The sequence below is a fragment of the Charadrius vociferus genome, unplaced genomic scaffold (genome assembly GCF_000708025.1).
Source record: "Charadrius vociferus isolate BGI_N301 unplaced genomic scaffold, ASM70802v2 scaffold212, whole genome shotgun sequence".
Classification (NCBI taxonomy): domain Eukaryota; kingdom Metazoa; phylum Chordata; class Aves; order Charadriiformes; family Charadriidae; genus Charadrius; species Charadrius vociferus.
Genome location: NW_009647223.1, coordinates 1,648,235 through 1,663,449, shown reverse-complemented (window position 1 = coordinate 1,663,449; position 15,215 = coordinate 1,648,235). Strand labels below are relative to the sequence as shown.

The 15,215-nt window shown below is 36.3% G+C and overlaps 1 protein-coding gene across 4 annotated transcripts in view; it reads right to left on the bottom strand.

Moving 5' to 3' along the window:
* GABRB2 (gamma-aminobutyric acid (GABA) A receptor, beta 2) overlaps positions 1–15,215 on the bottom strand; it is a 161,292-nt gene that overhangs the window by 15,931 nt on the left and 130,146 nt on the right. For 3 of the 4 annotated variants that reach the window (XM_009879800.1, XM_009879796.1, XM_009879797.1), the window contains 3 exons: positions 5,386–5,523; positions 4,020–4,172; positions 2,664–2,908 (listed from right to left, as the gene is read on the bottom strand). In XM_009879800.1, coding sequence (XP_009878102.1) covers positions 2,664–2,908; positions 4,020–4,172; positions 5,386–5,523 — 536 coding nt within the window. Of the gene's footprint in view, positions 1–2,659; positions 2,909–4,019; positions 4,173–5,385; positions 5,524–15,215 lie in introns of all 4 variants that reach the window. The other variant, XM_009879799.1, reaches the window with a different exon arrangement.

Here is a 15,215-nt window from a genome sequence, read left to right as displayed (position 1 = left end):
TCAGGTTTCAGAATTCAAGAAGCAAATCAAGATATATGCCCAATCTCTTCTCTTCCTTTCCCTTACCCGGAACAGAGCTAACAATCTTTGAAAATGAGGGAGCGTATGAAGTTACAGTCTTCTTTGATGATTCATAGTAGATATAAAGAAGACGTTTTTTACAACAAGGATGATGAAACACTGGCACAAGTTTCCCAGAGAGGTGGCAGATGCCCCATCCCTGAAAACATTCAAGGTCAGCTTGGACAGGGCTCTGGAGCAACCTGATGTAGTTGAAGATGTCCCTGCTCATTGCAGGAGGGTTGGACTAGATGACCTTTAAAGGTCCCTTCCAACCCAAACTATTCTATGATTCTAAAAAACCAAAACCAAACCAAACCCAGCACATTGGGCATATGACATGATTACCATATGAAATTTAAAGAAATATACAGCCACAGTTTCATCTGAAATAGCCCAGGGGAAGTTCTGGACCCAGCCTCATGGTGTTCACTCAAACAGAAAAAAACAGGACATTCTCCTCCAGAGTCCCCAGATCTTCAAGATATTGGAGATTATTATATTGGATTCAGCAGATAGCACAGTCATGGAAGAACAGCGTCTGTTGTGATTCTGTACTGTCTGTAAGCTCTCTAATATCTTCTGAATAACACTGGGCAAAACCAGAGAGACTACCAATGTCTGTGCCTGCCCTGGGATCTCTCCACAGCAGAGAATGCAACAGCGTAAAGACGGTATATGTTAACTTCTACTTTGATTTTGCAAGTAGTTGTGGGTGGAAGGGCTAACCAGCACTTCTCCTATCACCACCTTTTGTTGTTCAGAAAAATTGTAAGAGGGTGTTACAAAAATTGGTGTTGGAATATGAAGAAATCTATTACAGATTTGCTGGCCTATAATGTATAAACAAAGATGCTGCACTACTACTGGATTGGATTAGTACACTAGTTAGTGCTTTCAAATTCTAGTTCACGATTGGCAATTTGCCGCTACACTGTAGATATTCTGTCAGGTGGCTGAAAGATCTATTGTCTGAATAAGTATATAGAAAATATCACAAGTGAAAGTATACAAAAATATACCTCAGCTAGTGGTGACGCTCTGACACCTGCGGACTGTCAATTTCCATTGATGTTAGAAGAAAGATGTAAGAGGAAAGGTAAACACAGATCTAGTCTTATAAAATTACCTACAGGGTTTCTTAGTTAACAGTTTTGATTGTTTAGAAGGAAACTGATTTTTTAAAAAATAAACTTGATAACTTAAATAAAAGCTTGCAATTTTTTTTTTACACCGCTGAAAAATCAACAATAGAAAAATATTTTATGAGTCTTAATGAACTTTACAATGGTAAAAGGTGATCTAAAAGCTATCATATCATCAAAGTTAATCTTATCATTATGCATTTGCCTTCATTCATTAAAACATGTTTCTCTCAAATTAAAAAGAAAAAAATAAATGCATGGGTGAGACCTGAGCCATGACAATATAATCCTCCATCTTAAAAGACTATAAACTATAACCTATAAAAATAACTAACTGTTTTATGTTATCAACATGTGATGGATTTTTGTTATTCCAGCAAAAATAGAAATGTTACAAATACAAAATGTTCTTCTGTTTGCAGGCACACTGTGGTAGCGTAGAAATTCCGAACAAACACGAGAAATTCCACCACTAGAGCTGTATGAAACTTATGTTTCCACTTCACAAATAATCACTTGGTTTTTTTCTGATTTCAATTTTTTTTTTTAAATTCTGAATTAAAATTCTAAATTTAAATTTTATGTTTTTCACCCTTGGAGTATCATGCTGAATTACAAATTCAAAAAGCTTTCTGTGCCAAAAAAAAAAAAGCCAGAATGATAATTTAACTTTATTTAACTTTCCAATTTTGCATGTCTGTGAAAGTTTATCCACTTCACACTGAGTACATTTTAGCATTCAGCCCAGATTTACCACTGTGTGAAACTCATCCAAAATGGTCGCAGTGAAAAATGACAAGTGCTTTATGATAAGTGCTCCATTTTCATTAAGCATAATGGATACTTTTTCCAAAAGTGTGTATCTTGGCAAATGTATTTTCTGCCTCAATTCTCCATCCCCAGGGGACCATTTTCAGATTCAAAAGTAAGTGCACAGCAAGTTGATGTTTTATTTCTGAGCAGTTTCTCATTTAGCCAACAATATCCTGGGCCATTATATGTTGCAAATATGCAAACTTTTCAAGCTTTAAATACTTCTGTAGCAAATATTTCTTATCCAGGTCATCTGAAAGATTGATGAAAGTAGGTTAAATTTAGGTTTTATTTCCAACGTTCCATACAGCTCTTACTCGAATATCAGCTATAGCCATCATTTTGGATTTGTTCCTTTAGAAACAGATTTGGCATATTTAACTCTATATCCTGACTGAGAAAACATCTCATGGTAAAGCTGAACTAAGTGCATGCTTTAGAAAGAAGACTTTCAGTTTTCCAGGCTAGAGGGCAGCATTCATTGCTGAGGTGGCTAAGTACGCTGCTCTGCAGAGCTCAGACAAGATCGTAAAAATCCCACTCCACTCATTTCTACAAGAAATTACATTTTAAAGCTCTGTCTGGCAGAAGTGAAAGTCTGGCTTCCTGGGGCAATGCTAAAAATATATCCCCATTTCAATTTACCTTATTGACATCCATTCGCAACTTCTCATTGTTGGCACTGGCAGCTTTTTCTGCTGCTTTCTTTTGACGCTGAGGTCCCCTGCCAAAGAAGATGTAGTTGACCAATGCATACTCCAGCAGCGCCATGAAAACGAAGACAAAACATCCCATGAGGTACATGTCAATGGCTTTCACGTATGGAATTTTGGGAAGAGTCTCTCGAAGATGGGTGTTAATTGTTGTCATTGTGAGCACAGTTGTGATTCCTGGAAAAAAGAATTGACAAGTCTATTGATTGAATTCATTTTAATTTTCTAGCCTAATAGCTCATAATATTCATAATATTCAAGTGCTAGAGCTGAAAAATTCCAGGAAATTTTTCTTCCTGGTGGAAAAATACCCACCCCCAACCTCTGTCCATATTCCTTATCTTTGTCTTCACTTTTGTGTAAAGCAAAGAAAATTACACCTGTAATAAATTGCGTTAACAGTAGTGGGATTCTATGAGTACGTTTTTAACCAGCTAAACTGTAACCTTCTCTAACGAGTCTCGGTTACAAATTACCAGCTTAGCACCACTCTTGTCTTGCTTTCCTACAGCATTTGCAGGATGTCTGCAGTCTTGAATTCTTATGGGAAAATGTTACACAGAAATGCCTGGTAAAACTCCGACAGTATCCTATAAAGTTTAAATGTCAAATTCACAACTGCATCTTTTATGGCGATTTACTTATTTTATCTATATGAGAGCTGTACTGGCAGGAATCAGTCTGATTTATAGAAAATTTGGCAATAGATACTCATATTTATTTTTGTAACATGCTTGGATCCTCTGATGAGGGACACAGTATAAACAAACACACATGGGATTAGCAATGAGATATAAGAGTACTCCAGAGATTAATTAGGGAAATGGTTTTGCTTTTAGAATGTAAGGTAACAGTAAGGAAAAAAAGCTCTCAAGGAGGAGTTAGCTACACAGCCCTAGTAAAGCTTTATTTAATTCATACCTGAAAAGTAATTTATAATCCATAACACAGTGCTGAACGTGTATTCTGGACTGCCATGGGCAAAAGCAAACTAAATGTGTTCTCTTTGGAGAAAAACAAGCAATAGAACACCAACAGAAAACATTGAGGCAATTACGCTAATTCTGGTTACAATGATTATACAGTTAGTGAATTCAGACATGAAATCACTTTAATTTTTATTTAAATTGTGATGATTTAAATACTAATTCAAATAATACAAAGCTTAACAAGCCAGACATAAAAAGATCTAACATTTATTTTTCAAATCATGCACTATCCACTACACCAGAAGCAAGAAAAAGCATTCAGCTAATGCACACTCCATGAGATGTGTAAAAATGCCTACCTAAAGCAACTCTCGCAGCTGAAGCATCATAATTAATCCAGAAGGAAACCCAGGACAGAATAGTGATCAGAATAGAAGGCATGTAGGTCTGCAGAATGAAGTAACCAATGTTTCTCTTAAGTTTAAAGCTGAGAGACAGCCTTGGGTAGGCACCTAAAAGAGAATATTTGGTATGGCCATAATTTACTTGTATAAAGCCTGAAAACATTTTCCTGTCATTTTGTTTTTATTGTTTCATGCAACATAGAGTACATACAGAGTTGAAAGATCCAGGATAATCAGATGCAGAACTTCTGGCAAGAGTTGGGATTAAATAATCTTTTCTTCTAAGGGTACAAGGGTGCTCTAGGTGCATATCCGCTGGTAATCATCATATTCAACAATCAACAGCCAAAATACATTTCAGAGCATCAAAGCCTAGCTTCTTCCCTGACAAGCTGCAGTATGCTTACTTCAGTGTAACCCTTATTCCAACCTTCTCTTCAAGCAATGCAACACTTGTCCTTTGTCACTGGACACCAGAAATATTTCGGTGTATGAAACACTTGTTGAAATGGGTGCCAAGAGATCAACATTCAAGTCCCATTCTGCTCGGTTATGAAGAATTTGGGATGCACAATCCTGCTATACCCCCTCCAAAGATTGTTTCTATCCATATCTAGAAAGTGAATGTTGAAGATTTTTTTTTTTTTTAAAACACATCTAGCAGGTTTCTCAAGTAGGTGGAGAACATCATGTAGTAATAGCCCAACCCAATTCTTGTTTCTCTTGAGTGATTTAATATGCCATTGAAATGTTCTATTTGTTTCTTGGGTTTTGTTTTTTATTTTATGAAATCCAATCTTATTTTCTACTCCCCCTCACAAAGCATCTTTTCAGGCTTCAGAAAGTCCTACGCTTGCTAGCATAGGCTAACCTACAAATCCTGTGGAACAAGGATTTTAAAGGTTTTACAGCGAAAACAAAATAATTAGTCTAATACATCCACAATTTGGCACAAGGAACATCTAGAAATAGTGAGAGAAAGGTTCCTAAACTTCTTACAGGCTGGGTTACTTCTTGTCGGGTTTAGGGCGCTGAGGTGTGTAAGTGGCTTAATCAGTTTTCGTAGGAAAACAGAAAATACAGCTTATTTGACTGAGCCTTAACATGACAGACTACTGTATCCTCTTCATATGTTAATGAGCGATGCCTTATACACTGTGAAAGCTTTAATAAAAACTGTTCCTTTCAAAATTCACAGTTGCTGCTCTAATTTATTCCTGTTTCTAAATTGTTTGCTCAGATCCTGAACTGCATGTTGAGAATTAACCCATTTCTAAACATCTTCCCAGTGAATTCCCCTTTTAGATTCCCCTCCACAAACCTGTAGAGAAAACAACATTCTTGGTGATAAGCTTGTAGTCTACAATGGAGAACTGTGGCAGTTCGATCTTTGTCACTCCTGTGACTGCATTATCACCCCCACGCCAGTAAAATTCAATGTCATCTGTTGTATAGCCATCTATAAAAACAGGAGCACACAGTTAATATACACATCTCTTCTGCCATCCTGGAGAACAGTCCAGAGAATTAATTCAGAAAATAACGTCAAAGATATTTCTAAGACTAAACCGTTAATAACATAACAGATATAAACATACAGACACACAGAGGTAATTTAAAATATAATTTCAAATGGAAATCCTAGGTATATTTTAATCTTTGCTTTTTAAAAGATGTATTATATCAATATATTAAAAAGCAAACCTTTAAAAACGGATTAAGACTACACACATCCCCTATACAGATCGTAACTGTACATTCAGCTTAAGGTAACTTTTGATCCCGAGGCTGGATAAAACAGTGTGGGTTTGCTGTAATTTCAGCCCCTGGGCTGAAACATCAGCACTGGTAACAGAAACATGAGCAGGTCACCAAGAGAGGCCTGGAAGAGATGCTTTTCTGTCTTCTGCACCACGATCAGCATAGGAAAGAGCACAGCGAGGGTAATACCAGTAAGAGAAAAGTTCAGCATACAGTTACATAGTGATATTTGCTCTGTATGCTATGATGTACTTTATAATCTGACTGCAGATGAAAAGGACTAACTCTAGTTCAAACCCATTTAGATTTTGCTTGTAAAACCAGCATCATTCTTTTTCTGAAAATGGCTCGAATGCAATAGAAGACAGGCACATTCAGTGATGCCCCTGTAAGAAGCAACTGTAGCAGATGTAGCCATCCCTCTGGATGGCAAAAAAATACCCACAAAAAAACAACCAAACAAAAAAATCCCACCACCCACAACAAAACCCCAGAAACCAGCACATGTTCCCACAGTCATTAAACATATGCATGAAATATGAATCTGGGTTCACCAAATGGCAGCTGAGCTAACTTGCATACTCCAGAGTTGGTATACAGAACAGATCAGTAGACATCAGAAATCAATCTGCTACAAAAACACAAAATAAGATATTCATGAAGGTTTTTAGCCTTTTAAAGGTTTTCTGTTGTTGTTGAAAATTGAAAATAAAAAGAACAACTCTGAGACAGAATAATGACTATGACCTTTTGGGAAACTGGCATAGTAAAATGATGTATATTTGACCTTGATTTTAAATTCTCACCCACAAAGGACAAAATTATATACTAAACACCATTTTAGAGTGCTCAAATAGCACTTAATTTCAAGGAATAATGCAGATTATGCATTTTGTGATAACCTAGAAACTATAAAACCGTTTCCATGCATCATTAATTTTTGATAATCCAAGTATAATCCAGGTGCACAGCAGTAGCAGAAGGCAAGTGAGTTTGAATATATGAACCCAATAATCTGTAAAACCAGTAAAACAACCATAAAAATCTATCCAACATACAGCAAGTTTTAAAGTGTTTTGGTAGTTACATTCTTATAGCATATTGATAGCGATTCCAGTTTTTTGTATATGCAACACACTCATTCTGTTTTTCAGTGGGCTAGCAGCAAATCTAAAATAGTTTGAGGGCAGAAAATGGAAAACTAATTTCAGGAATCAGAGCAATCTCATTCATACAGGGCAGATTTTGAACAGCTCATCAACATCAAGAACTCAAGAGGGAACCTGCTCTTCTTTCAAAGTTGCTGGCATTGACAGCAAAACCAATGAGAGAATAGATTTTTTTTTAATTTTTTGTAAAATAAGTTCTTCCTTAATCTTTCCAGTTATCCAAAAGTTCACTAATTCTAACTGGTGACATCAACCAAAAGAAAAGAAGAAGCCTGTATCTTCTAAATAAACTTCCACAAGGGAGAAAAAGCTCTACAATGTGGAACACGATATGCTTTTGATACATTCAGAACTCCTTAAGAAACAGAGTTTAAATTCACATCAACAAATAGCTTACATCAATGATAACTCATTTGTTTCCCCTCATACTTTCTCTCTTGTTTCACCAAGAGGAGAATCAAAGGAATAACTGAACATAATTTGGACTAGTCACTTCCCATTAATATTTAGCTTCCGTCCTCTGTTTGGACAATGCCATCAAAAAAAATTGGTTAAATTCTTCTAATCTACTTTTTGTGAAAGGAACAATCTGATAGATATCATAATCTTTGCATTTCTTGTATGTTACCGTTGATAGTTTAAAACAAGAGGGTCTGAAAATGAGCCAAGATTACTGCTATAAAAGGCCTACCCTCTGTAATCAAACAAGCATTAACCGTGACTCCACAATCACACTGATGCTTCTTACTCACTTTGTGATGCAACAAAGTATGTTCAAATCTGCATTCTTAATTATCAGAACTCATCAGCTTTGAAGTTGTCTCATGAAGATCAACATGTGACTGAACTCTGCTTTTGCCTTACTTTGCATAAGAAAACCATTAGCAACCCACATAGAATTGTCTCACACAAAATTTACAGCACAAAATTGTTGCATGTTGACCAAGAGATGCAGTATTTAGAGATAAGAATGGTTTTAGCACAATGATTTCCAATGGCTAAGCAAGGCATCCTTAGTGCAGCCAAGGCTGTCGTTAGAACAGATTTTGAATTGTTCTATAGTATCAGTTTAAATTTTTTCAAAATAGTCAAATTACAGACTTACCCAGGAGACTGGAATTGTTTTGTTCTTGTGAGGAAATAATGTCTTTTGCTGCTTAATTATGATTTTCTGAGACTGCCTAATTATATAAGAGCCTCCCTCTCTATCTCTCATTTCTTCAATTAACCTTGTTCTATTTCCTCCACAGTATAAAGATAGCAAAAGGGACACGATGAAAAAGCACAATACTTTAGAAGTTTATTTTCTTCCAAAATGACCCAAAATACGGAGGCACTTCTAACTATTGAACATTTTAAGAAATGAGGAATACTTGTACTTAGCCACGTAATTGAGATTATCATATTTTCTGAACTAACAGACTTGAGCTATGAAACACAACTTGAAAGCCTTTGACAACATATTGTAATCTTTAATTTAGCTTTTTTACATTCATTTCTTCTTGTGGTAAAAGTTTATGCTAAATTCTGGCTCTGACACTGTTAAAGTTACACCTTGGTAACTCTTCTCCTCTTCCCTGGGCTGTGGGTGTGAATGTCTCATCCTGTCTGGCCCCATCCTCCGGTTCTCCAGTGGATACCTGTAAAAGCTGTATTCAAATTGTTACTTACCACCTGAATCCGCTAATAACAAAAGCTGTTGTCATGTTCCCAAATACTGCAGAGAAAGAGGGCTCTTTCCCCTTTCCGTGAGGTACGTGGAACCATTACACCTATTGGTGTACCTTCTCCCAGGGAAGCAGTTTGACAGGAAGGGAAATTACTGTTAGCTTTGGGGCACAGGCTGTTGACAAGTTGTTTCTACTCTCCACGGGATAGGGGATTTTAAGTACTGCTAGATCTGCTTCATTTGCTTTAAAAGGTACTTTTCCAGGAAGATCAATGGTACATGGATGGAGGTCGTTAATGACTGTGTTTATGGCACACAGGCCCACTTCAGTAAGCCAGTTAAAGGGAACACATTTGTTTCAGTACTTGTGTGAAGCACAAATCCTTCATTCAGCGCAGTCAGTTCTTTGGTCATTTTTCCCAGGGTTACAAGATATGAGGAATATGTGAAGATTCTGCAGACCTGAAATTCATCAGGTTGTCATGGTATCTTTTACTTTTGTGGTCACAAGTCTACCTTCAGAAGAAAGGTACAGTTTCCCTACGCATCCTTGTCTATCACCACTTTGTATTTGTCAAGTTTCACTCTAGGCTTTCAGAGAGAAAAATAAAATAAAATAAAATCTAATATAAAACAAAGAAAAATTAATAAATTGGCTGAGCTTGAGATATAAAAACAAGTATAGGTTATGAAAAATATAAAATAACAACCTTAGAGAGTTTAGAAAGAATAATGTTACATACCTTGATGTGAAGGTTCACTCTTTGTGATACTGCTGAGTTTTGCTGATATTATGTCTCAAATCTACCCTGCCCTCCAAAAGCAAGTTACAGTTCTCATACCATTTACTGAACTTGGTGGGATTAATCAAGGCAATTAATTTAATTTTGGAGTAACTTAACTGTTAAACTTCATCACAACTAATAAATCAATCTTTTAGTTTTCTTTTTGACAAAATAAATGCTAAAAGAAGTTACAGCAAGAAAAAACACAATTTTTATGTAGGAGAAAATACGTTTATAAAAAGTTCAAATGGCTCTTTTTTTTTTCTTTTTTTTTTTTTTTCTTAGAGAATCTGTCTGTAGAACTTTTCTGCCCAACTGCCTATACACGGTTTGGCCTTGAACCGTCTAATCATACCAGGGTTCACACAGGAAAGAACTCCAGGATGTATGTCACAGCAGACTGCCAAACGCTCTGGCTTCCCCACCCTGCCAGGAAGATGTTCTTAAGCTTCTCCCTGTATTCTCACAGCCTTAAAACTAAGCAAATATTGACAACTCCTTCTTGAGAGCTGAACTCCTTTGAAAATCTCCCTCAAAAGTTCAAACCAAAGATTCCAAAATACGCAGCTCTGGGCTGCTTTGGGGAGACTGTGCAGAACTCCCTACTACTTTAGGTACTTACACTGGGGGAATGCTAAGCTGAGACTTTGACACTGGATGACAAGACTTGTTAGTAGGTATCGATAAGAAGAATTTCAGGAAGTCTCTTCAAGCTTCCGTTAAAATACTTCTCTCTCTTTCCAAGAAGGATAAATTATCCCATTCATTTCATAACATTGAGAAGGAGAGAAAAGAATATTATAGTCATCTGCAAATGAATGCTATTGTGTACTGCTAAAATACCCAAAGATAATTGGATATAAGTCTAATATCTGCAAAACATCTGCCAGAAGAGAGAATGGGACTATTCATGTCCCTAGTGGATGTTTTACAGATAATTAAGTCCAATTACCTGTGGCTATAATAAACTCCATCTGCAGGTATTTGGGACTCAAAACAACTCTACTTACAAGTTAAAATTATTTAAAGACCAACCAATTTAAAATAGTAATAAGCAGTCTAGAAAAAATAATCTGTGGCTCTTGACAAGAAAAAGTCAGAATTAATGAACATCAGCTCAATATTTCTAAATTATCAGATCACACATCAGTAAAGTAGAAAGTAAAGCATACTAAAACCAAAACTGCTGCAAGTAATTTTTGCAAGAATCTGAGTTTAGCACAAAACACTATTTGATTTAGATTGTAAAAGAACTGGTTTACTATATATTAAATTGTATGTAGCACTGCTACCAGAGCAGAGAATCTGAGCGATTGCTTTTTCTTAAATCATTTATATATCATCAGCAGCACGATTTACTTCACATTCAGAAAGTTCAATTTCTCATTTCTGTCATGCATCACACACCCACAGTCAACCAAATCAATACATTGTCCTGGCAATGCGGCACCAGTCCTGGGAGAAGCAAAGCATTCTCGACTCCCATTACCATGGTCAGGGAGTTTGTCATTGCCTTTACTTCAAGGAATGACAGATGATGAAGCACTGTAGAAGAAAAATAAACAACTAGTAGAACATAAAATAAAAACTTCTTCATCCAGAAACTACAAACACACCTATTTTTTTCCAGTCTATTTAAGTGAAGTCAAAATTCAGAAATTCTTTAAGTACAAACAACCTAAAATGAAAGCTGTAGCATGATTGGCTGAGCATGAGAGTATTTAGACACAAGACAGTTATCAGAAATACCACACAATGGAAAAAAAGAAGCCAACTTCTCTAAAAATCTCAGAATTTATCAGTAGGATTCACTGCCTCACAATGCTTTTGTTTGTACACGACAGCTGGACTATATTTGAGATAAATATATAGAAACACATACACATCTAACAGTGTGCACACCAGGTAGGAATTCAAGTGGTCCATATTACTAATACTGTGGTAGCACCTGGAGACTAAAGATAAGACATTTGTAGATTTGTGGAAAAAAATAATGACATAAACATGCAAAACAGTGAAAATGTGGCTAAAAGATAGAGAGGATTCTGCAGACATGCTCTGAACCACTGGCAAATTGTCCGAGCATGGCTGGAACAGCGTTGGGCAATACATGCCCAGTCAGCATCCCGGCCACGCTAAGGAGAACTGCTTCAGCATTGACAATGGGACCAAAGGGTCCTGTTGGGAACTGTCTTAATCCTAACCCCGTCTGCTCAAGCTTATCCAAAAAAGTGTCCCTCTAGTTTCATCTTCTATCAGCCATTCTGGACATTGTCAGCACTGAAATACAATGAAGCACAATTTGGCCACTTCAACAAGACTTTTGCTGCTGGCATTGCACAATCTTTCTGATCACCTGACGTATTTGCCTTTTGCTCACCAATACAAAAGACATGAGAACTCAGCTTACAGCAGGTTCTGGAATTACTATTATAAAGCAACCATTTACAAAGAACAACAGCATATAGATTGTGGAGAATAACATAGTTGCATTATACACACAGTATTTAAAAAAAAACACCAAACAAACCAAAAAACAAACAAAAACCCACAAAACAAACAAAAAAACCCCAACAAACCCACAGAATTACTTTATAATATACAAAAACCTATGGACTCATAGGGAGGGAAAGATTTTTTTTAGGAAAAGAGTACCAAGCTACCCGATCTCTCTTTTCTCTGCTGCTGTCAATTGAATTGGAGCCACTCACAATACAGTAGCTTCCCAAAATAAAATGTAGAGAACTGATGGATGATATCTTAGACCAGACTGAATGTTTTGGTTAAGAATATACAAAATATTCTTAGCTGATAGTCTTAAAACATACTAATTTATTTAAATGCAGGCCATGGACTATAGACTACTTGAGAAACTTGACACCTACAGGCCCTGTACCATGAGATGAACACTATACAGAAATATTAAATAAAAGGTTAATCCTGTTTATATAACAGATCATGGGACACTTTTAGTAGCAGTATCCATGCATTTTATTTTTTTATTAAATATAGAAGCACCAACCACCAATTTCCCCTTTTTCAAGAATTTCTTCAGCAGTTTTGCATCTGCAGAGCAAACAGCTAAATTTCATTATAAAATCATAAGTAGCATGCAAAGCATATCTTGAAATTCTGAAACCCTTCGGAACACTTGACTTTGTTTTCCTGCATCGCTTCGTTCTTCACCATCCAAAAGTTCATTCAAAAACGTAGCCAGAAAGAGTAAGTTAGAAGTGTTCCTTTGAATTTGCAGGGATCTTCAAAGATGAGGGGACTACGAGTCACTATACACTGAAATCAGTGGGGTGGTATGAAGAGGAGAACGAAAGTCAGAGTTTGTGTATTGCTGAACATGTTTGGTATCAGAGAAGCTGGAAAAAGCACATCATACTTGTTTCTTTCTCCTCTTTCTCACTCCCCCAAAATTCTGTCTTTCTGCAATAAAACATTAAAATTCTTTTTACATTTCACTTCAAAGACTTTTTCCCCTAAGGCTCTGAGGATTTGGATACAAAAAAGGATGTACAATTTTCTGACTACAGTGAAACTCAATGGATTTTTAGATTCTCAAAAAAACAATTATCTTCAAGTTGTACAACTGGTTCCTTACTGGAGAGAGCGGGGTGGCGAGAAGAAAGAAGGGAAGAAGGAAATGTGACTATAATTTCTGTAGGACAGTATACAGCTCCTAAGAAAGGTGTTTTGATGGACAAGTGAAATCGCAAAATTGATTCTAGGGCTCAGAGTGGGCTTTTCATGGCATTAGCAGAACCAAGTTTAATTTCCACGTAGGCACTTCAAGCCTGATTCTTGCCGTCAATAAGCCTGGTAACTTACAGAATAGGTGTCCTGGTGCAACCCGTTAAATGTCATTGGTGTTTTTTTTCCCCCTAATGATTTCAACAAAAATCATTTGTACTTTAGGGCACTTGCTGGAAAGTGCTTTCGTAAGTAAATTTCCACTATCACAATGCTTCTAGGAAAAGAGAGAGAGATCAGAAGCGGATAGAGAGAACTGTATCAGTACAATAACATTCAAAACCCTACTAGCTCCTAGAACTTGGCAGTTTCTTGAAATCTTTCTGCTTCCATAAGATCAGTTACTCCCACCAGTATGAATGATCTAAAAAGTTATTGGATTCAACACCGTGGAGATCCTGCAAGTCTAAGTGTTCCTCACATAACAGAGAGATGAGTATATGCAGCACAGTGGTGCCCTGGTGATATGAAGCTAACGATGCCTAGTTAACCCAAAGCAGGTGCCATGTCATCAGAACTACACTCTTTGTGAGACTCCATCAACAACTGGGCACCACAATGTCCAGTGCCAGTCTCTGCAGTGCTATACACTGCCACTTTCTGTGTAACTCAAAGTACAGATCTTTCCCAGATCAGTAGGAATTGACAAATCACGTGCAAGAATGCTCTTCATCTTTTTATTCTGATCTCCATCATTCATTTGTGCTTGGTGTTTCCTGCAGACCAAGTGCTATGTTTATGTACTAACCATATCCCAGGACACAGTAGTGTATCATACATCTGGTCCAGGTTTATTTATTCAAATGTCTGAAGTCCAGGGATTTCCAGCACTATTGGAATCACATGTCTGATTTCTATAGGCAAACAAATAATGTTAGATAACCATACTCATTTTATACAGTACCTAGAAACATCCTACCCCATAGTTCTGCCACAATTTATACTAACTCACTTCCTTCAGCAGAGGATCTCTTCTGAGGATATGGTTGACAATGATTTATGTCAGTTTTGCACATTGATTAAGTCTCGATCATCTTTGAAGGGGCTTTAATTTAGCATGGGAGACATTAAGAAAATGTTATGTGAAGAAAACATGGTTGGTGACTGTTGCTGATACAAAGATCATAGAATGGTTAGAGTTGGAAGAGACCTTAAAAATCACCTAGTTCCAACCCCTTGCCATGGGTAAGGACACCTTCCGCAAGACAAGATAGTACTAAATATACATCTTTCTCACTTTCACTAATAGTAAAATTATAAAGAAAAAAATCTCTCAATCTGTGAATTTCAAAAAGCACATTAGTATACATTACAATTCTACAGTAAAGTTTATTCATTCCCGATTAAACATATCACACAAAAAAAGGGAGTTCCTGAACACACAAGTAACTATATTAAACATGACAAATCTGTCTTATATGTAACCAAGAGATTTACTTTCACTTCTCATAAGAGAACATCTTCAAAGACACAGTAGGAAATTGCAATATATCACTGTAAGGATGATATCAAACATTGCTGAGGAAAGCAACATTTAGGCAGAAATAACAAATCACTATTTAAATATGAACTGCAACTGATGTAAATATGATAAAAATGAACATATCGAGTCTTAAGTGATCTATTTCGATACCATTAAATCATAAAATGAACAGAACTCAAGTGAAATAACCATTTTGAAAAAGATAAGTGCAATCAGGTATAAGCAGACGATGGGCTTTTTTTCAAAGTAATCAAAGTGAAAATATAAAGTATTTACTATGTTTCAAGACTTAAGAAAATGTTACTCCATCATTCATAACTATTTTCTTCCACACTTAAATCAATGAAATCAAGTCAAAGTTAACTAAAAAGAACAAGTATCTTCAATACCATGTTTCAGCATCGAAAATTGCTTACAGCAAAAGGTTTGTTTCACCAGCTCACGAGATTTAACCTTAGTAAGAAATGAAGCACATCTCCCAGGAATCCGAACTGTGGTATATATGTTGAAGGACTAACTCAGAAT